The sequence below is a fragment of the Alosa pseudoharengus genome, unplaced genomic scaffold (assembly GCF_046254945.1).
Source record: "Alosa pseudoharengus isolate Yale_2024_CS ecotype anadromous, Long Island Sound unplaced genomic scaffold, YU_APseudo_1.1 YU_APseudo_1.1_scf_6, whole genome shotgun sequence".
Classification (NCBI taxonomy): Eukaryota; Metazoa; Chordata; class Actinopteri; order Clupeiformes; family Clupeidae; genus Alosa; species Alosa pseudoharengus.
The window spans coordinates 16,172,551-16,193,886 of NW_027468848.1; the positions used below are offsets into that span (position 1 = coordinate 16,172,551).

General features: G+C 41.5%; 2 protein-coding genes across 2 annotated transcripts in view; both read left to right on the forward strand.

Moving 5' to 3' along the window:
* Nucleotides 1-2,088, forward strand: part of tut7 (terminal uridylyl transferase 7) — a 33,452-nt gene extending 31,364 nt beyond the window's left edge. Inside the window, exons 28-30 of the mRNA XM_076271260.1 lie at nt 36-124; nt 312-393; nt 971-2,088. Coding sequence (XP_076127375.1) covers nt 36-124; nt 312-393; nt 971-1,026 — 227 coding nt within the window. The 3' untranslated portion in view covers nt 1,027-2,088. The remainder of the gene's footprint in view (nt 1-35; nt 125-311; nt 394-970) is intronic.
* A 7,172-nt stretch (nt 2,089-9,260) lies between these two features.
* On the forward strand, nt 9,261-18,143 carry isca1 (iron-sulfur cluster assembly 1). The gene is made up of 4 exons (XM_076269617.1): nt 9,261-9,418; nt 14,068-14,121; nt 14,321-14,426; nt 16,847-18,143. Exons 1-4 carry the CDS (start codon nt 9,338-9,340, stop codon nt 16,993-16,995), a joined length of 390 nt encoding a protein of 129 aa, XP_076125732.1. The 5' UTR covers nt 9,261-9,337; the 3' UTR covers nt 16,996-18,143.
* The last annotated feature ends 3,193 nt before the right edge of the window (nt 18,144-21,336 follow it).

Below are 21,336 nucleotides of genomic sequence, written 5' to 3' on the forward strand. Positions count from 1 at the left end.
TGTTTATTAATGAGTTTTATTTGTTGATGTTTTAGGTGGGGTCAAACCTGAAGGTGGTTCTTTCTCCTCCTCTCCGTCCTCTACCAACCAGTTAAGAGTCGTCCTTAGAGAAAGGGAGAAGCAGGTACGTGAACTAAAATACATTCAGAGGTAAAAGTAAAAAAGGTCAAACTTTTAACAAGTTGAGACCAGGCAATGAGGGAGTCCTGTTCCTATTTGTTATGTGGAAATCCATCACCCAGCATCTTACCCAGAATCAAATTCAGTGCAGATGACATGACTGTCTCACACAACCCTGTGTTTATCCACAGAGCTCACCTCAGCTTGAAGGGAAGAAGAAGAAAAAAAAGAGGACAAAGACTAACCTAACCATTGTTTTGGGTCCTCAAGCAGGTACAGTCCCTTCCATTGATATTGGCAGCCTTGCTGGCTGGGTCATTGTTAGGTGGTCCAATCTAGGACGTGTCACTGGTCCAATGTGTTGCTCTTACCCTGAAACCACAGGATTTCAGATGCTTGCATGGCCAAACATTTGCGATATTTGATAAGGTTATTAAGATGAGTGTCTCAGTTAACGTACCAACCATAAGACCGAATTCTGCAAAGGCCGCTATACAACGCATCTGGAGGCAAACATGAGCAGAAACATTTGGAGCTGAGCTCAGCAGAGTAGTCCATGTAGTGGATGGGCATCACTAGAAATAGAAGATTTCACTAGAAATCTAGATAGAAAGAAATTTCACTTGGCTCATCATACTGTGCCATACAAAGAGATATTCTGTAGATACCTTTTATTGTATTGCCTTCCATTTGGTAAAAAGTACTTTTAAAATGTAATGACCGGTTTGAATATATGATTTTTCTTCCTTGTATATAATGCATACAAGATGTACATTATGCAAGACTATTTATCAATGGGACATTGGGACTAGTGTGTTTATTTGTAGTTTTTGTGTGTGTGTTTTTGCAGGTAGTCTGGCCAGTCGACACGTGTCTTTGACTCCGAAGAAGAATCCAGCGGACTGAAACCGAAGTGCAGATTTCTCTTATTTCTCCTGATTTAATGCCCCCCTTCCCCCCGGCTTCCTTTCTACTTTATCGCCCTTCCCCTCTGTTCCATCTCCGTTGTCCATTTTTGTTTCTCCTCTCTCTCCGTCCTGTGTTCAGTGACACACAGGCTCTAGTTCCCGGGCACTGATGTGCCGGTAATGTACCATTGCCACTCTTTGTGTATTCAAATGTTCTTAAAGTCAAAGTGGACTGCAAGCCAGCGGCCTGCCCATTTCCTGGCATTCATTTCAGCGTTCTCTGATTTACATTGTAAACATGTTGTTTGGCGTCCCTTTGAAGTTAAGGGATCTATGGATACATACTAGCAGTAATGGCAGTCTGATGCCACAACTCCCCTCCAAACACAAGCTTACAGATGATATCTGCCTGTAAAGGTCCCTATAGAAGCTCAGAGAGCTCATATGTCAGAAGGGCAGACTGTGGCTGCCGGATATATGTTTGTGTTAGAAGAGGCAGGGTCAGTTCTTTAGCTTTGTTTCACATTGTTAAAGAGAGGCAGTCTGTGCTGAAGCCTCCCTCATTTTACCTCCATCGGTGAGGAACCTTTTAAAGTCCTTACTTTTTTAAAAGCGTGATGCATGATGTTCCTTTAACTCCACAGCTTTTTTAATTTATTGGTTTTTTATCTTTTAATTAGACATTTTATTTGTCTCAAAACACTGTCAAGTGTCAACCCTCTACTGTCTCCGTTCTGCACTGAAGAGCCAGTAGGCGGTGTGTGCTGTGTTCTGTGCTGTTCTCTGTGAATGAGGCTGTATGTGCTTGCGAGTGTGTTAACAGGACAGTGTGGGTGTGCTTGCATGAGGTATCTGTTGTGTGTAATGTGTGTGATTGTTTATGTCTGTGGCACTTGTTTGAGATGAGCTGTACAGAGCACAGAGACAACAGAATGTGTCCGAGGGGGGTTTGGGCATGTAGCTTTATTTGCCAAGTGAGTTTTTCTTAAATTCTTGTTTATGATTTTATTATGTGGACTGCTGAATTTGCTGCTACTCAAATAAAATTTCTTTAACGAAATATGTTGTCCGTTTGGTATTTGGAAACGAAATATGTTCATCTGTAGTTTGGCTATCACCAGACCAAGCTCAATCTTTTAACATTGAGCTGCAGGGCGCCGGCAGATCAGCCTGGGTTTACCCAGTCTAGTTCATCTGTAAATTGTAGATAAATATTGTGGACCGTTCACCATTCCCAAGTGGATGCGATAGACTGCATGGTGGAGACATGCCGATCGACTTGATGAAATGATGCAACTGTGTACTATCATTATCGTAGCATAGACTATATATAGAACTATACAGAACTATATATACAGTCTATGTATCGTAGAGTCCATGCTGAACAAACGTCTCTTAGTAGGCCTGCTCACGCTCACTATGCAAATACGCTGGGTGCCATATACCATCATGAATACATCACTTTTATTATATAATAATAATAATAATAATAATAAAATGTATTTAGCACTTTTAAAGCACAAAGTGCTCTACAGACAAACAAAAAGCAAAAAACAAAACAATAGTAATGATAACAATAATAATAATAATGATAAAATAGTAAACTACCAAACTACAAACTATCAAACACAAACTTAACTGCATATATAAAAAAGAAATAAACAAACAGACAAAATAAACAAACAGAAATGATGATAATGATAATAAATTAGCAGAGACATGAGTGGAATCATTCACTATTTAAGGAAAGCAATTGTATAATATAGCCGCAAGCAGCAATGTGGGGGCCAAGCAGTGCGCTATAGCAGGAATGGCGTTGCCATGGCATGAGCAAGCACTCATAGCAAGTTTGATTGCAATTGGATAAAGAATGGCTGAGAAATAAGCTTATTTACTTTGTTATAGTTCTCCTAGAGGCGAAAATTAAACCAATGTCCTTGTGCGTTATCACAATCAGCTATCATGTCCCCGGACTTCATACACCAAAGAGTTGCTGAGTTGTGAGCTCACATGAGACCACTTTCCTTTCATGTCCTCACAATCAGCTACTAAGTCCCTGTATCAAGTTTGGATATCGTACATCAAAGTTTTGCTGAGATAAGAGCTCACTTCTTGTATTACAGCGCCCCCTATAGAGGCCAAATGATGCCAATTTCCTATTGCGTCATCACAATCAGATACCAAGTCCCTGTACCAAGTTTGGACTTCATACATTAAAGCGTAGCCGAGATGTTAGCCCACTTCCTGTTAGGCGGCATCATAGCCATGTGTGATTGGCTGTCACGGGCAAATAAACTTGAAATAAAAAAATCTGACAAGTATTTTTTGTGCGGCTCGGTCCGAAGATCATCTCCGCCAAGTTCCGTGAAAATCGGATGAAATTTGCAACCGCTGAAACTTTTCGTAGAGTTTGGACTAAATCCAATATGGCGGAGGTCCAATATGACGGAAAGTGATGGGATAGGAGTCATTAAACTTGGGATGGTCCAAGGATTCAGACGCTACCTCAATTGTGAAAATCAGACAAAAGAGTCAAGGATCACGCGCATGAACGCATGTCCAGCATTGAACTGGTGGTGGCGCTAGAGTGTTCAATGTATATGCATAAAAATTGCTGTGAGTGATTGGGACAGTGTCCTGACTAATGGTATCGAGTTTTGTTATGTTAACTCAAACCGTCACAGAGATGTTAGTCCACTTCCTGTTTGGCGGCTTCATTACCATATTTGATTGGCTGTCACGGGCAAACAAAAATGAAATTGAAAAATCTGACAAGTATCGCTTGTGCAGAAGATCATCTCCGCCAAGTTCCGTGAAAATCGGATGAAATTTGTGAACGCTGAAACTTTTTGTAGAGTTGGCGGAGGCGGAGGTCCAATATGGCGGAAAGTGACGTAATAGGAGTCATTGAACTTAGGTCGGTTCAGGGATTCCAACAGTGCCTGATTTGTGAAAATCGGATGCACCGCTCAATGGTCACATGCGTTAATGCAATAAAGTTTTGACCAATTGGTGGCACTAGAGTGTTGGGCATAGAGCTCGGTAAATTGGTGAGAGTGATCATGGGACAGTGCTGAATCAGTCTGCCGAATTTCATAACTTTAGACCCAGTGGTTCAATTTTCGGCCAGATTTTGACCTGTTGGTGGCGCTAGACGGCTGGGTTTAGAGGTCCATAAATGAGTGTGAGTGGTCAGTGGAGTGTCCCGAAACTTTCTGCCAAATTTCAGCACTTTTTAGCCAGGCATTCTATGGGCTGCCATAGACTCCAATGGCGGATGTGTAATAATAATAATAGGAAAAGCTAGTAACTCGATGGGTGCCTTCGCAGCTTCGCTGCTTGGCCCCCAATAAGTGGGTCTTTAGACTAGATTTGAAAACAGCCACTGATGGTGCAGATTTGATGTTATAAGGGAGGCTGTTCCAAAGCTTGGGTGCTCTAACTGCAAATGATCGGTCAGCCCCCTAATTGACAGTTTGCTTTCTGGAACAACTAAAAGTCCCAGGCTGGAGGATCTGAGGGGCCGAGCCGGACAGTAGAGGGTTAAGAAATCTTTTAAATAGTCAGGTGCCAAACCATGTAAAGGTTATAAGGAGGATTTTAAAATCAATCCTAAAACTCACTTTATAAAGTGAAAATAGAGCAGTTAAAGATTTATACATTATATACCAATGGAGTGGTCCCCTCAGGTTTTAAACGTGCAATTGTGCAACCTTTACTTAAGAAACCTAACCTTGAGCCCAGTGACCTGAAGAATTATAGGCCTATTTCTAAATTACCTTTTCTGTCAGATACTAGAAAAGGTTGTCCTCTCTCAGGTTTCTTCTTATCTGAATGAGTTCAATATATGTGATACATTCCAATCAGGTTTTAGATCTCTGCACAGCACTGAATCGGCCTTGCTTAAAGTCCAAAACGACATTCTCTTAGCAATTGATTCTGGATCTTGCGCCCTCTTGGTGCTTCTTGATCTGAGTGCAGCATTTGACACCATTGACCATAACATCCTATTAAAACGCTTGGAGGATGAAGTTGGTCTCCAGGGTTCTGTTTTGCAATGGTTCTCTTCTTATCTTAGTGATAGATCATTTTCAGTTAGTTTAGGCAATTTCTCCTCTTCCTCTTCCTTCCTTGCCTCTGGCAAGAAATTTTCTTCAACTGAACGAAAGTAAAACTGATATAATTATTTTTGGTGATGTTTCTATCTTGAAAAATGCACTAGGACCGATCTCTGCAAACTGCCACAGTGAAGTAAAGAATCTTGGGGTTTTCTTTGACTCCTCTTTAAATTTTAATAAGCAAGTAAATAGTGTGGTGTAGATTATTGTAATTCACTATATAGTAGGGGGGCCTATGTGTCTAATTTGGGGGCTTGTGGGATTCGCATGTTAATTTTTGGAGAGTATTATATCTTTGTTCTAGGGGTTCTTAAGAGTAAAAAAAAACATGTCTCCATTTTTTTGAAGGTTTTGAAGGACCCAAATCAAAGGTCAAATTCAGAAAAGGTCAAATTTGGTGTTCTGTCCATAAACCTCACATTGCTGGTATTATAGCATAGGGTTTGGTGCCAAAAAGCAAATATATTCTACAAGGTAGTGTGCAAAAGTGGACCACATAAACAATACAACATTATAAAACATTTTTTCAGAGCACAAAGTGCAGAGATCTCTGTTAAATCAAGTTTAATAGACTTTTACATAGTACCAGCTGAAGTCTGTAAGGCCTTCCTAAGCCTAAGTGTGAAGAAAAGAAAGGGTAAAGGATCAGCTAGACAAACAGACAGGTGTGTGTGTGTGTGTAAGAGAGAGAAAGAGAAAGAGAGACACTACCAGCATGGACGGATTATGAACTTTCAGGCCCCTGGGCCCAGATGTATTAAGGGCCCCCCACTAATTGTTGCGGGGGACATTTTTAAAATTTATTGTGATGTGTATTGTAATGTGATTTCCTGTATTCTGGTGCATTTTGGGGATGGCCAATACTTTATTTCAATCAGATTCATAGCCTATGTGTTGATATGATGTGTTGATATTGAGGCAATGATTCCATGCAATGGCTTGGGCCCTCTGACTCCTTGGGCCTCTGGGTTTGGGCCTGGTAGGCCCGTGCAGTAATCCATCCCTGACTACTAGTGACCGTTCGCTGTTGATAGCTGGCAGTGATAGAATTTAGAATATCGAATAACTTGAAGCACATAGTGCTCTGTTCTTCATGGTTGGTGATATTAGTGACCTTCTAGCCTTCTACATTTGAGCAAGCACATTTTCATAGTTCATGGTGGCACAGTCTAGTGTCTGAGGTGTGTCTTTCTGTTAGTCAGGTGATGGCACACATATTCTAAAAGAAACAGATTTTGGGCTATGTATCCAGTGGCAGATATGTGTGGACTGGTGAATGACCCATCACTAGAGACAGATGCCAAATTTCTTGTTTTTGTCCATGAGAGAGTATGGAGATGGGTATCACAGATCAGCCAACGATTACATTGTTACAGTGCAGTTATTTTACAACAGAACAAAGCAGTTTGGCACAGGAACTGCTACAAATCCACCTGTAACAGTGAGCATCTGCAGCATGCTAAGATTAGCTACTAGAAATCATGTGAAGCGGGCAGGACTCCGTGTCTTCAGAAAAGACGCGGTGGACCATCTTCTATACCTGCAGCAACACCTGCAACTGCATCAGGTCCATCTAGAGGGACACTTGTTCAGCAGCAGCTGCTGCCAGCATAGATAAGTGCTTCTTCTGTCAGAAGCAGACAAAAGAGCGTCTTCATGAGGTGTCCTCTTTCAATGCAGGCAACCAACCAAGAACTATAAGTAATTTTGAAGTCAATGACTTTTAACAGGTAGCCAGTGTACAGATGCTAGGATGGGGGAAATATGTTCATATTTTTTGTGTGTGAGCAGCTGCATTTTGTATAAGCTGTAAGCTCTTTAGACAGGTATTATTACAGCCAGCATATCCTATCCTTGAGATGACAAAACATTAATTTCTCGGCATCTGGTAAGGATAAGGACTTCCTTATCTTTGAAATGTTCCTTAAATGTTATGTAGTTATGTATCATCTGCTAAACAACAGGGGCCTCAGTACTGAGCCTTGAGGCACTCCACATTTTACCATAATCTGGGTAGATGGTTTTTTATGGACCTGTACAAATTGTTGACGGTTAGGAAGGTATGATCTAAACCAGTGTTTTTCGACCTTTTTTGTGCCACGGCACACTTTTGACACTTAAAATGTCCCACGACACACTAACACACTAATCCTGTGTGAAGAAAAAATAAACATACCATAGCCTAAAATTTCAAATAATACACAGATATGGCCTATGGCTTCTATGCAAGACCTGCTCAATATAACAAGCGCCCTCTGTTTCATTTGTAGGTGACTATATCTAATTTAATTGTTGTTTTGAACTGGATATGTGATGATTCTGTGAATACTGGATATGGGGCCCCCGTTGTACAATGCCTGCATACCACAAATAGTGCAATCATACAATCAATGAGAGTATGTTGTTATAAATTCTTTGATGCAACAGTTGCTTTTCTGGACCAGTGAGTGACATTTGGGTAATTTTCTGCGACACACCTGATGATCTCTCACGGCACACTAGTGTGCCCCGGCACAGTGGTTGAAAAACACTGATCTAAACCAAGCGAGTGCTGAGTCTTTGATGCCTATCAAATTTTCAAGCCTAAGTAGTATGTCATTGTCTATAGTGTCAAAGGCAGCGCTGAGGTCCAGGAAGACCAGTATCGATACAAGGCTAGGTTTTTTGAGGGAGGGCTTAATAACAGATGTCTTAAACGACTGCGGTACATGCCCTGATAGCATTGAATTATTTATAATCTAGAGCAAAACATTATCCAGGAAGGGGAGGGCAGTCTTAAGAAGGTGAGTAGGAATAAGGTTTAGTAGACTAGTTGTAGATTTTGATGAGGAAATTGTGGAGGTGAGATCTAATATGTTGTGTATATGTAAATGAAGTAAATGTTGTTTGAGGTCTCATCTATGATTTTGCTATCTTTCAGCAATGGAGTATGTGTATTTGGTGAAACTGAAACTGGTTATTGATCTTATCTCTAATTGTTTGACATACAATCATAATACTGACATACAATCATACTGTTAAAAATAAGAAAATAACTGTTTTGTGAACTTTATTCAACATAGCCAGTGATTTAGGCTAAATGTATGGTGTTAATTATAGTGAAATATACAAATTCACAAAAATAGGGTTAAAACAGGTAAAAAAAAATGGAGACATACTTTTTCTCCATGTTCAATGACCTCTAAAGACAGTCCAACCACTCTCCAAAAATTAACATTTCCATCCCACAGAAACCACATAGGCCCCCTGACTAATATGCAGGCCTGACCCACTCCACTCTTAACAGACTTAAGCTAGTTCAAAATGCAGCAGCTAGATTATTAAGTGGCTCTAAGAAACGTGAGCATATAACTCCTGTGTTGGCTAAGCGGCACTGGTTACCTGTGGACCACAGAGTTAAGTTTAAAATTTTACTTTTTGTCTTCAAAGCCCTCAGTGGTTTGGCACCTAGTTACAAAGGTGACCTACTAATTCCTTACAGCACTCCAAGATCACTTAGGTCTTCATCTCAGAATCTTCTCTATATCCCCAAAACACGCCTTAAAACTAAGGGTGATAGAGCCTTCTCTGTTGTTGCCCCCCAACTCTGGAATAGTCTACCTGTATATATTAAGTCCTCTCCAACCATTGACTGCTTTAAGTCTAACTTAAAGACTTTCATTTTCTCCCAAGCTTTTAATCTACCTTAATACCCCCCCCACACACACACACACACACACACACACACACACTCTCTTTATTCTTTATTTTATTTTTGACCAATTTGTTTATTATTTCAATTATGTATTTATTTCCCCCCCATGTTATGTTATTATTGTTGTTGTACCATTGTCATTGTTTTATGTTTGTTTGTAAGCACTTTGGTTCAACTCAGTTGTTTTTAAATGTGCTATAGAAATAAAGTTGACTTGATTTATATCAAAACATTTTAAGGTGACCTTATATGCTGATTCCGTCATAAGTTTCTGTTACGCAACTGTTCCTTACATCACAGTGTTTTGTCTTGAGAATTAATTTGGTATTGGTCCAGACACCTGTCAGTAACGAAGACAGCCTATCGTTTCTGATATCCAGCTAGTGGGCTGTGTCTTACTGACACATGCGCAATGTTCTACATTCTGCCCTCCGCCTGAATGTTTGGATGTTTATGCCGAGAGAGTTCCAGAGGAACCTAACGTTAACACATTAAACATGTCGGCGTCCATGGTACGAGCCACGGTCAGAGCGGTCAGCAGAAGGAAAATTTTGCCCACAAGAGCTGCATTAACCTTGGTGAGTGTGTGAACGTTTCTGCGTATTATCAAAAACCTCTCTCTCCTGTCCTCACCTTTGGAAAAGACGTAGGTCCTAGCATAGTCCTGATAGCTAGCACAAATAATGTTACATCATTGGCTAATGGATTGATTGTTGCTAACTAGCATAGCGAATTTGACTGCATGAAGATTGTCAAATATTTGTATCGTGTTTTATTTAACAGTGGCCGTCAACTGAAAATATGCAGCGCTTCAGTGGCGTTTTACTGTCTTTTTAGTTTGGCGTTGTTTCACTTGTGTTAATCCGATTTAATCTGCCTGTTACGTTAGAATAAACTGATTAGCTTGACAGCTAGGTTAGCCATTTATTCATCTGGCTAGTTCTCGACCTAGCAGCTAACTGTTGTTATGTCTTGAGTACAAGTTAACGTGACGTCGTTATTGCATTTAGCAGACCTCCTGAAAATCACGTTTTCCACATCAATATTTAGTGAAATAATGTGAATGTTATTTCAACAGGGTAGCTTTTAAGGTTACACGCCAATTTATTTTTGACACTGCGAATTAGCTGGCATTGGGGTGGAGAAAGCAGAACATGTACTCGAAGTTAGATTGGCTACTACCTTTAGGTGTCTGAATGATACACGATATTTGTAGATGAAACGCCAATGCTATGCTTACATTTCTATGAATACACGGGTCCTGTCAAAGAACTACGCAGGCGAGATCTACCCGCGAGGGTTGCCTGCTGTCAGCACTGTGACCCTGAATGTTATGACACTAGGTCCTACAGGTTGTTAGCTTGTAACTTAGCGTCTGTGTTGGGAAGTGAGGACCACAATGTTAACCACCATAGTTTTACTTTAGTGAAACTAATCAACATGTCCCATGTCCTGATAAATGTGATGTAAGTAACCAGGTGTTACTCATGAGGTCAGGTCACATTAGTGTACATAATATGGGTACAACGGATTAGAGTGTGAGAGTGGCTGTGTGCGTGCAGGCCATGTACTTGAACTTGTAAGTTGTATTCTTCATCTCTGAGGCCATTGTCTTCTGTAGCTTGTTGTTGTTTCATGCATTGTTATGATAAGGCATATGGTTAACTTAACAGAGAGTTGGGAAGAATTCACGTAAGATCCTCTCATAATTTGAAAATAATATTTCTCATGCCACTCAAAGCCACTCAGGCTTTTTAAGGCTTTACGTTTTTTTGTTGTTGAATATTGTAAAAGTGTGTGTGTAAGAGAGAGGGAGTAAACAGGATTTTCCATGTTTCCTTCTGAGTGTAAATAAACAATATGCTCATTTCCAGACAGGATATGAGTGTTATTACTGACAATTGGATTAACATGGAGGGTTTTTACCAACAATGTACTTGTCTTCTCCCGTTTTTATTTGCCCATATTATCATTGAGAGCTGACCATTTTTGAGAACCTTGGGGTGTACTACGAATCTCGATTAGTGGGTTAGCGAGGTATGTTGCGCTCAAAGCCAGGCTATGTTGTGACACGAAAGTGGATCTGTTTTAGTGTCGCTATATCACCATGGTATCTTATGCTGTCAACCAAACCTGGTCGGGAGGAGGTTATGTGCTAAGTTATAGCTCAAATTGTGTAATCTACCGCACACTGACCAATCAATTGTCTTAAAAACGAAGTTCTCTCGTGTAGGAGTCTGTCATATATCTTACAGGTGGAGCTCCGCCTCTACTAACATTTTGGATCTCGAATGCGCTTTAATAGTGCTGTGCGTGCAAATAACCCACTATGGACGTGCATACCATACAACAACTGATGACAATTGATTTATTTGATGTTATACAGGGCTCTACACTAACATTTTTTTCCAGGAGCACTTGTGCCCCCAAGTTAAAAAATTTAGGAGCACAGACAAAAATTTGGGAGCACAGTCAGTTCTGTACTTAACTTACACATAATCTAACATTACACTGCAGCTAACAGTTAAACATGCCAGTGCACCAATTGCGAATATTAAGAATGACTGACAACATTTAGGCTACAGGAAACAGGATTTTAAAGATCAGTGCCTACTTTATTTTCAGTCTGTTTTATTTTCCTACATTTTGTTAATGTAAAATAATATAATACATTGCCATATTTGCATTTAGCCTGTATATCAAGTATCCTGCCAAATGTAGGCTAATTTATTTATTTGTGAATCCACCTGTAGCTAATCCAAATATGCCCATGTGACCTATCTGACTGCATACTGCCTAATACTACTACTAAAACAGTCAATTTTCTCTTCCACAAAACATAGTCTAATCAAGGATATATATATATTTTTATACTTTTATTTTTTTATTCGGTGTAAACAAACAAGCATGCGTGGAAGCCTGGAGTTGTCAGTAGCGTTCTACCTTTGAATAAAATGGGAGTATTACAGGAAGCTACTTTTATGCCTGTTCGCTACAGCTATATTTTGCATATTGCAGCTAATACGTCAACTGGGCTAAAAAGCATGTTAGGTTACCTTTCCTTCTCTCACTGCATTCTCAGAATCTTATCCTGTTCCTCCTATATCCGATTAATTCGGTGGATAGAAGGCGGAAGAACTAATTTCTTCAATCTTTTCATCTTGGCTGGCTAGTCTAACTTTCGGCTTTCTCTGCGCGCTCATGGATTTCATAGAAGCGACTACTACTATCGAGTCCCAACGCGAAACTGCTAACGTTGATGGGAGGTGTAGTTTTATGCTGCATTCGCGACGTGATTCTATGGTTTGCACCAGTACTGTTTCTCGATGTTGCGGTGTATTTTGTAGACAAACATTGACATGGTTAGAAGTCATTCGCACCAGTGCGCCTAAATATTTTTTTGCACTCGCACGTCATCATTTTTACTCGCATATGCGAGTGAAATGGGCGCACTGTAGAGCCCTGTTATAGGTTAGACACAAAAAAAGACCGCAGCGTAGATTAAGCTGTCGCTCATGAATGCGGAAGTAATTGTTTTTAAATAGAGGCGGTCTTGTGCGTCTCCAAGTTTCACGATTGGCCAACGTCATCCCAACACCGAGAACGCGCACAGATCTGAGCTGAAAGCCTAGTTTGACAAATATATCACATAACTGCTATCGTAGTATCACTTAACATATACCCCTGAGTCAAGGCTTTGTCAAGCCTCGATATGTCTACATAGCCTAGATATGTCTAACGTGCTTCGTAGTATAGCCCACCTGTGCCTAGAACCCAAGCACAGACAGGAACTCTTTATTTTCTACAGAGAACACATTTAAGGGTGTCCTTTGACTGTTACATCCAGTGGCGTAACTATAGTAGGTGCAGCAAGTGCAGTCGCACCAGGGCCCATGACCTCCCGGGGCCCGTCGCTACCCCCGCCCTGCCTCCTTTTTTTTTTTTTTTAGAACTTTAGAATGTTAGAGCACGGAGAGTGAAGCGTCACTTTGACGATCTATCGGAAGATGAGCGCTTAACCGATGCAGAGAGATACTTCAAAGTGCAGGTATTTAATAAACTCTGGACATCATAATCAGTCAGCTCTCCCAAAGATTTGCAAGTATGCGAGAAACTTGTCATGTGTTTGAGTCTTTACGTCCTATGACCCTTCAACTCGCAGGTGATGATGAACTGCTTGAAAAGGCAAGACGTTTGTCAGACCATTATAGCAGGAACATTGCACCGACATTCCCAACACAACTCCTCTCATTCAGGTCTTGCTTTAAAGCAGAGATTTCACAGAAGTCATCTATTTTTCAACTTGCCAAAATGCTGGTGGTAGATTATGACAGTGACAAGTTCTGAGTGTGCCACGACACTTATTCTAAAGATTAAGACAGTGTAACATCCACATTCGGGGAAGTGTGTACTCATGTTGTTTCTGAAAATACTGATGTGACTGCGCAACAGCTAAGCGATCTTTTTCCAAACTCAAACTTTTTAAGACCTATACCTAAGGAGCAGCATGGGGCAGGAGAGGCTCCGTGGGTTAGCTATCCTGTCCATTGAAAATACGAGAGCCAGAGCATTAAATATTGAGAACATCGTTGACGATTTTGCACAAAGAAAGGCTCGTAAGATGGCCTTCTTCTAATTGCCTAATTCACGCATATTGGGGATTGTATGCATATGAATGATTTTATTTGGTTTCTGGACGGTTAAATAAGTTAGGCTACATTAAGTTTTGTTTCTGCGCAGTGCGAGTTTATAAGCAAGCAATCTACGCTTACGGTTTCCGCAGAGGGTTGAAGAGGCGCATTGAGTGTTCCCATAATTCCATGCGAGTTGATGTTAATGCAGTAATATTAGATTACCTTGGCCTGCAGTCTGTTAATAAAATTATTTTTTAATGTTTTCACATGTAATGGATATATAGTTGTGTGTTTTTTTTATTTGAAATTGTAATCTGTAACTACTAAACTACTTCGGTGCCTCAGGCCCTTTGCATAAACAATTGAAGTCACCCTTAATGTGTATTGCATGTATCAGAGCTAATTCATCCTGGGCTAAAGGTCGTCGGTATGGGGCCCGCGTAGCGCTCTCGCACCTGGGCCCACCATTGGCTTGTTACGCCACTGGTTACATCCCTGTGTGTGTTTCGATCTACCTCTCCTCTCAAATTATTGAATGTACTGTAACATCATGAGCAGATTATGATGATGTTATCTATGTCTTTGTGTTCCAGACTCCCTCTGCTGTGAACAAGATCAAAATACTCCTGCAGGATAAACCAGAATATGTGAGTGTCTACTTCAGCAAAGACTGGTTGGCCACATATAGTTCAGCCAATTAGAGCCCTTGTTTGGGCTTTGGTGAAATGAAACTACTTAAGCTGTATTCAGATAGACATTATCTGATTAGTGTGTGATTTTCATGTTTTGGTAATAGTATCTTGATCGTCTAATTGTGTGTGTGTGTGTGTGTGTGTGTATGTGTAGATTGGACTGAAAGTTGGTGTGAGGACACGAGGTTGTAATGGCCTGACCTACACACTTGACTACACGAAAGAGATGGACAAGTCAGATGAGGAAGTGCTTCAAGATGGTGAGTGGAAACCTCAACAATTAGTGTGTGTGTGTCAGACAGAGCTGATTTGAAGGTAGAAGGCTTGTCAGTTGTAGTAATTAGCTGATAAGGTAGCACAAAATAAATAAACCAAATTAAAAGGTAAATTGTCCCTCATGATGGTAAACTACATAAGAATAAAGTAGTCAGGTAGAACCCCAGGATAGGTGTGACATAAGGTACTAATGCAATTCTTTTGCATAAATTGATAGTTTAGGGGGTGTAGACTCAGAATCTGACGGGTGCCGCTCCGGCACCCTTGAGCATTTTTTTTTATGACATAATTTGCCACGCCCCCTTTTTTCGACCATAAAAAAATAACTAGATGCACATTACTGTATAAACCCATCATGTATGGTATCAAATGAAAGCTCTTCTCAAACAGAAATCAATGATGTCAATAAAATGCTAAAATGATTTCAAGTCCCTCCAGAGAACATAATAACTGTAATGCCTGGTAAGGTCACACCGCTGAAATGGTAGGCTGAGCAACAAATTGTCTCAACAATTAATCAAATAGACAAAGTAACAAGGAACAAAGTAGTTCAGATTCTGAAAGCAACTATATACAGAACATGTTGCCAGGCTGGCCTTGTACACATCACAAACATGTCTCACATCACAAAAATGTCTCCTCCAAAAAACATTCACTCAATCAGACATTTCTCCCTCGCTGTCATCAGTATCCTCCACTGAAAGTGTAGCCATCTTCAGATTTTTATTTGCACCATCTTCACCACCACTACTGCAATGGCAGTAGGTGGTGCATGGTAGTCCACCTGACTGACAGCAGCAAGAGGCCCTGGAGCATGCTGGCACTGCCTTGCATCCACAAGCAACAAGCTGTAGACTCGTTTTGGGTGCAATGTCAGTGTTGCCATGAACAGGCACAGGAATTCCATCCTCTATTTTCCAGCCAAACAGGGATACATCATCAGTACACACAGGAGGTGTTTTTTTGGTCAGCTGCTCTCCACAGAAAGACTTGCAGCCATGCATACTTGATGTGTTCTGCTGCATATTCTCTTGTTGGAGGAAGACTCTTTATTTTAGGAGGCTTTCAACAGTCTTTCCATAGTAGAGGCAAGAAAGGAAATCCATTCCTGCCTTCATGCTCATCAGCATCTACAGTACATTTGTAAAATTCTTAAAATCAAGATTCCTCTTGAGTATCAAATTGATTGCTGAGGTTTTCTCTTTGCCATATGAACATGACACACTGTCACAACCAAACAATGCATGAACAGCCAACAAATCATAATATTTGTCTCCTAATTTTGCAGCCATAGCATTAATGTCAATTACTTTGGGCATCCATGGCCTACTGGTTAGGGAATCGGACTTGTGACTGAAGGGTGGCCAGTTCGATCCCCGACTGGTAGAGAAAATGTGGGTGGGGGGAGTGACTTAACAGCGTTCTCCCACATCCATATCCACGGATGAGGTGCCCTTGAGCCCAGCTCCCTGCTCCCCGGATCAAGGGTTGCCCACTGCTCCGGGTGTGTATGTGTACTCCTAGTGTGCTCACTGCTCTAGGGTGTGTGTGTGTTTAAATGGGTGTACACTGTTTGTGTGGGTGTATTGTACACTACCCCCGAATGGATAAAATGCAGAGCACAAATTCCTTGTATCTGTTGGGTCAGCCCTATGTTCCCACATTTCTAGGGTTAGGGTTAGGCCTGAGGTGTGGGTTAGGGTTAGGGGACATAGGGCTGTGGGAACATAAGCATACTCCCGTACTGGTATATGTAAGTATACTTAGGCAGCCGTGGTCTACTGGTTAGGGCTTCGGGCTTCGGGTTTGAAACCAAAGGGTTGCCGGTTCGATCCCCGACCAGTAGGGCACAGTTGAAGTGCGCTTGAGCAAGGCACCTGGCCCCTCACTGCTCCCCGCCACTGTAGCAAGTCAACTCACTGCTCCGGGTTAGTGTGTGCTTCACCTCATGTGTGCTCGTGGTGTGCTTCATCTCACTACCTAATTTGACCTTAAAGGTCACTTTGCAAAAGGTATTTTGTTCTCTGGAGGGACCTAAACTATTTTTTTCTACTTTGTTATGGTCAAAGCTGATTTCTGTATGAAAGGAGCTTTAATTTGATACCATACATGATGGCTTTATATGTTAATGTCTATTTAGATGATTTTCTATGATCAAAAAAGGGGTGTGGCAGGTGATGCCATTTTAAAGAAAATGCTCAAGGGTGCCGGAGCGGCACCCAGTCAGATTCTGAAAGGACACCCCCCTTACCTACCAATTTATGCAAAAAATGCATTAGTACCTCATGTCACACTTATGCCCAAATTCCACAAAGTTCTACCTGACTAAAGTAAACCCTTTTTTTTGTAACTTTTTGTTTGTTCTATGAATTTGTTTGAATGTTGAATGTATGCTTCTCTGCAGGTGTCCGTGTGTACATTGCGAAGAAAGCCCAGCTCACACTCCTTGGGACAGAAATGGACTTTGTAGAAACTAAGCTCTCTAGTGAGTTTGTGTTCAACAATCCCAACATCAAGGGCACATGTGGCTGTGGAGAGAGCTTCAACATCTGAGACAGTCCTCCAGTCACGCACCAGCCGATCCCTTAGCCCCCTCCCCCTGTACACTGCCCTGCTTCAGGGTGAAGAATTAAAAGATCTTTGGAGAATGGCGAGACTTGAAGAACAGATGAGTGTTCAGTTGACTGTTGGGACTCAATAAACTCTGACCCCTGTGCTGCACTCTACCATGCATCTGCGCGCGCACACACACACACACACACACACACACACACACACACACAGTAACTCACCTATGCTCACCTTGCTTACATAAAATCTCTAAACTCTCTGATCTGCATGTACTTAGCAACCCAGGGAAGTAGAGAGATGAGGGGCACATCATACTGATCATGGGGCAAAGAACAGAGGAGGCTAGATCAGAACATGGTGATCTGGGCTGTGTGCCATGTATAATTGGTTGGGGCTTGATCCCAAGTGCTCTCCGCTGGTTGAGACCTACTGGTTAACCCCTCCCCACTCCAGTGGTGGTTTGAGCATGTCGCTAAGGAGGCACAGCCACCTGTGGCTGGTATGCTCCTCACTTAGCAACAGTACAGAAGTGCAAAAGGCTGTTCCTACATTTCGGTCAGTTGCGATGTGCTGGTAAGAAAGCACTCGTCTCTAGGGATTAGGATTAATTGGTTTTAAGTACAGGGGATTTTAGGCACAGTCCAGATCCCTGTTTGAGATGTGGGCGTCTTCCTTGGCTGGCGTCCGTGCATGCCGTTTGAGCACATTCTTCAACTCCCTCTGGGGATTATGGACATGTCTGTAGGTTAATACTGATTTGATCTGGTTCGGGTGTGCCCCTGAGTCAATGCTAGTCCACAATCATGATGTGTATCATAATATGCCAGTGTCATTGTTGTATAGGGACATTACTTAACCTCAAAGAAAACATGCTGATGTTAGTGTTCTTCTCAGTGGTCCTTCATGTGTCAAAAGAACTCTGATCAGCAATCGAACTCCAGCAGCACAGGAGGTCATGTGCTTTTGTCTTTTTTTAGTTTTTTTTTTTTGAGTCTCTTTGAAATTGTTTGCACATCATAAGTTATGTGGTTGTAAAAATATGAATACATGTACATAGAAGGAATGTAAAATGCCCTTAAACTCAAAACGCACAAAATAAACACGGAAAGTGCCATGCTTTCCATCAAGTACCAAGTGTTAGAGTTGACTGCTCATTTAATTAGATTATTAATTAAATATGTGTATGTCGCTTGGACAGAAGCGTCTGCTAAATGCCATAACCATAATTAGATTGGTCACATGGATTGTTAAATATCTGGCTAACGGCTCATACACACAGTTGCGTGCGTTGCAGTGCTGGAGACGCATCCCATTCACTTTACATGGGCTCACGTCATCCGTTGCCGAACTGAATTGTGGGTCCGTTGCGTCGCGTTTCTCCCGTCGCTCGCGTTAAGAAGTTCAGCTGTTGCTGCACCGACAGACGGCACCGGCCAATCAAGCCAATCGACGGACGGCACCAACCAATCAAATTACTGTTATACTTCAAGTCATTTGCATAGCTACCGTCGGGAACACCCACTGGCATGCGTTGACTGAACGCAACTGTGTGTAGAAGCCGTAAGAGTCCTGAATTGTTTGCTATTAATTAGGTGGAGCAAATGAAAAGATGTTCTTGTGTTGCCCTCTTTGACTTGACAAAGCTCTTCACATCTTTAGTTCCTTTCTCACTGAACACTGTGATCAAATGATAATTAAGTGTGTAAAATAACCACAAACTGGTTAATATATAGGCTAAAACATTTTGAAGAGAACTTGTGTTTTTCTTCCTCCTATACCTACAGATACAGGAACTTAGTTCAGCTGTTTTCTAATGTAAAACTATGACACTTCAGCTGTATTCTAGGCCAGGGTTTCCCAAACTTTTCCATGACAAGGCCCCCCAAATACCACTAGGTTCTGGCCAAGGCAATTAAACCCATCGACAATACCAAGGCAAATGTAAAAATACATTAAGCTAATCCTAATAATTATTTTAGCCACAAGCACTTTGCGATGGAGCATACAGTGTGTAAAAATTGCATTTGGAGCTTTCTGCTATATGAGAGCTATCACCCTACTATTATTCCCAGTCATTATCATGGAAAATATAATGTTCAGATATGCAACAAATTATTATAATGGCATTGTATAACAATAGGTATATTTTCATTTTTCAAATGTATTTATTTTTTGCTTTTATTTTTCCTTCCAACTTGCTGAGGCCCCCCTCGCGGCCCCCACTTTAAAACCACTGTTCGAGGCTACCCATCTCAGTGGGCACAACCCCTTAGTACTTGTTTAGATTATGAACAATACATCCACAAAGCTGATAGTACTATGACATCACAGAGGTGACTCTGACATGACATGGCTCAGTTATCAGCCATTGCTGTGGTGGCCATAAACTAGTTACCACACATATGAACACAGATCACACATATTGATGCATATGAACATTTTCGGGAATGCTATTCCCGTATGACTACATACAACTTCAGATGACATTTGACAGCATCATGGAAAATGAGCAGAGGACATGTAAAAAGAGCAAAGATTTGTATGGTCTCAAGGTACGATCCTAATGTGTTTTACACCCCGTTATTACAGGTGAACCTAACAAGGCACAAACCGGTGTACAACTATATCAAGGAAAATGATGGTCCTTCTTCAAACACATTGTTTTAGATTGAGCTTCTGTTGTCTGTCTCCAACCAAAATTCAGATTTCCGACCTGTTGCCCCACCTGGACCGGAAGAAAGATCCCCCAGGCCAACACCTCCTCCAAAGCCTCTCACGTTCATCCTCTCTTTCCAAACCAGGGGATCCAGACAAGCCAAGAGGTGCCCCCATCGCCCCCCTGCCCAACAGCATCCAGAGCCTAGCAGTGCATCAGGCTTGTCAGCACCACCAGCAGACCACCCCTGGCAGCTCTGGCAGAAGCTTTAAGAGAAGCCCGACCTCATACCTGGCGCAAAACACAGAGGCCTTTTCTAAGGCTTTCACAGAGCTATTCTTCTTGCCCTATATTGCAGCAGGTCGACCGGGCGTGCGGCACTCGGAGTCACCAGCTGCCATCAGGGACCTGTTCCAGCAGGGGGTGCTCTCGCCACAGTTATTAAGGGTGCAGGCGGGCACCAATAAGAGCCCCAGCTCACTGTGGCTGGCACTGAAAGAGCCAGATGCAAACAGTAAGGCACAGGTTTTTAAGTTACAATAGGATTTACTCACATAAGACCAGTTTGCGAACATTTCCAATATGCTTCGATATGTAAATCTCAGTGATTGGCACTGTAAATAGATTATCGTAATCAAACTGGCCTTTGAGCCAACTGTCAGATTCAGCAGGTTTGTTTATTGTCTGTGACACTGGTGATTATACCATCCTTCAGGAGGCATGAGTGAACAGTACTTTGAGGACCTGGAGGACCTCCAGAAGAAGCTGTTCAGCGGCACGCTCCAGCGTTCGGCTGGTCTGCTGAGGCCTCCCCAGGAGCCCAGTGCCCAGCGCCGGGCACTCCGCAACATCTGCCTCAGCGACAGCTCCATGTGCTGCTCCCCACCACTTGTCTGCAGGAATCAGATCTACTACACCTCCTTCTCCAAATGAATTACTTACCACACACCCACTATTTTATAAACAAGCTGGCACTCATGTGTGGTGTCACTCACTCAGGTGTCTTACTCTGTGAGTTACATCCAACAAGGCTCCTTCTGTTCCCATTGATTTAGCATTGGCTTACTTCTGTCTATGCCTCACATAGTTTTATGGTTACTTTTTTTTTTTTTAAAGTCTGCAAGATTTGTCAGTGCTAGTATGCTCTGAAAAACCTTACAGGAAAAAAGAGGCTGATTTTGTGGCTGTGGCTTTCATTTTGATATTTAAATGCAATAGTTGACTTCGCTCTGATTTGCCAACATCTTAAGGCATCTTTCAGGTGTATTGCTAGATTTCTGATTACTATGAAGCAGCTTTTGACACACATTGTGTGTTTTTTCTAAATAGACTTGCCGTTTTAATGGGCCTGTTCCTGCATGTGTAGTGAGACAGTTGCAGATGATTCAGAATGCACTCTAGGCACCATCACTGGCTCCCTGTAGCTACATTTCAATCCCACACTCTCACTTATCGGACAATTGCTGGACCAGTTTATTTAAATGTTATGATTGGGATATTCTAATATTTTTGGTATTATTTTTTATTATAATTATATTAATGTTATTTAAATGTAAAATGATACTTAGTGTTCTTGAAATCAGGTTTTGCTCACTAGATTTTGACACTATTTTTCTTTGTTACTACTGTTTTAGAAAAAAATCACTTTGGACACCAGCTTCTAAGCT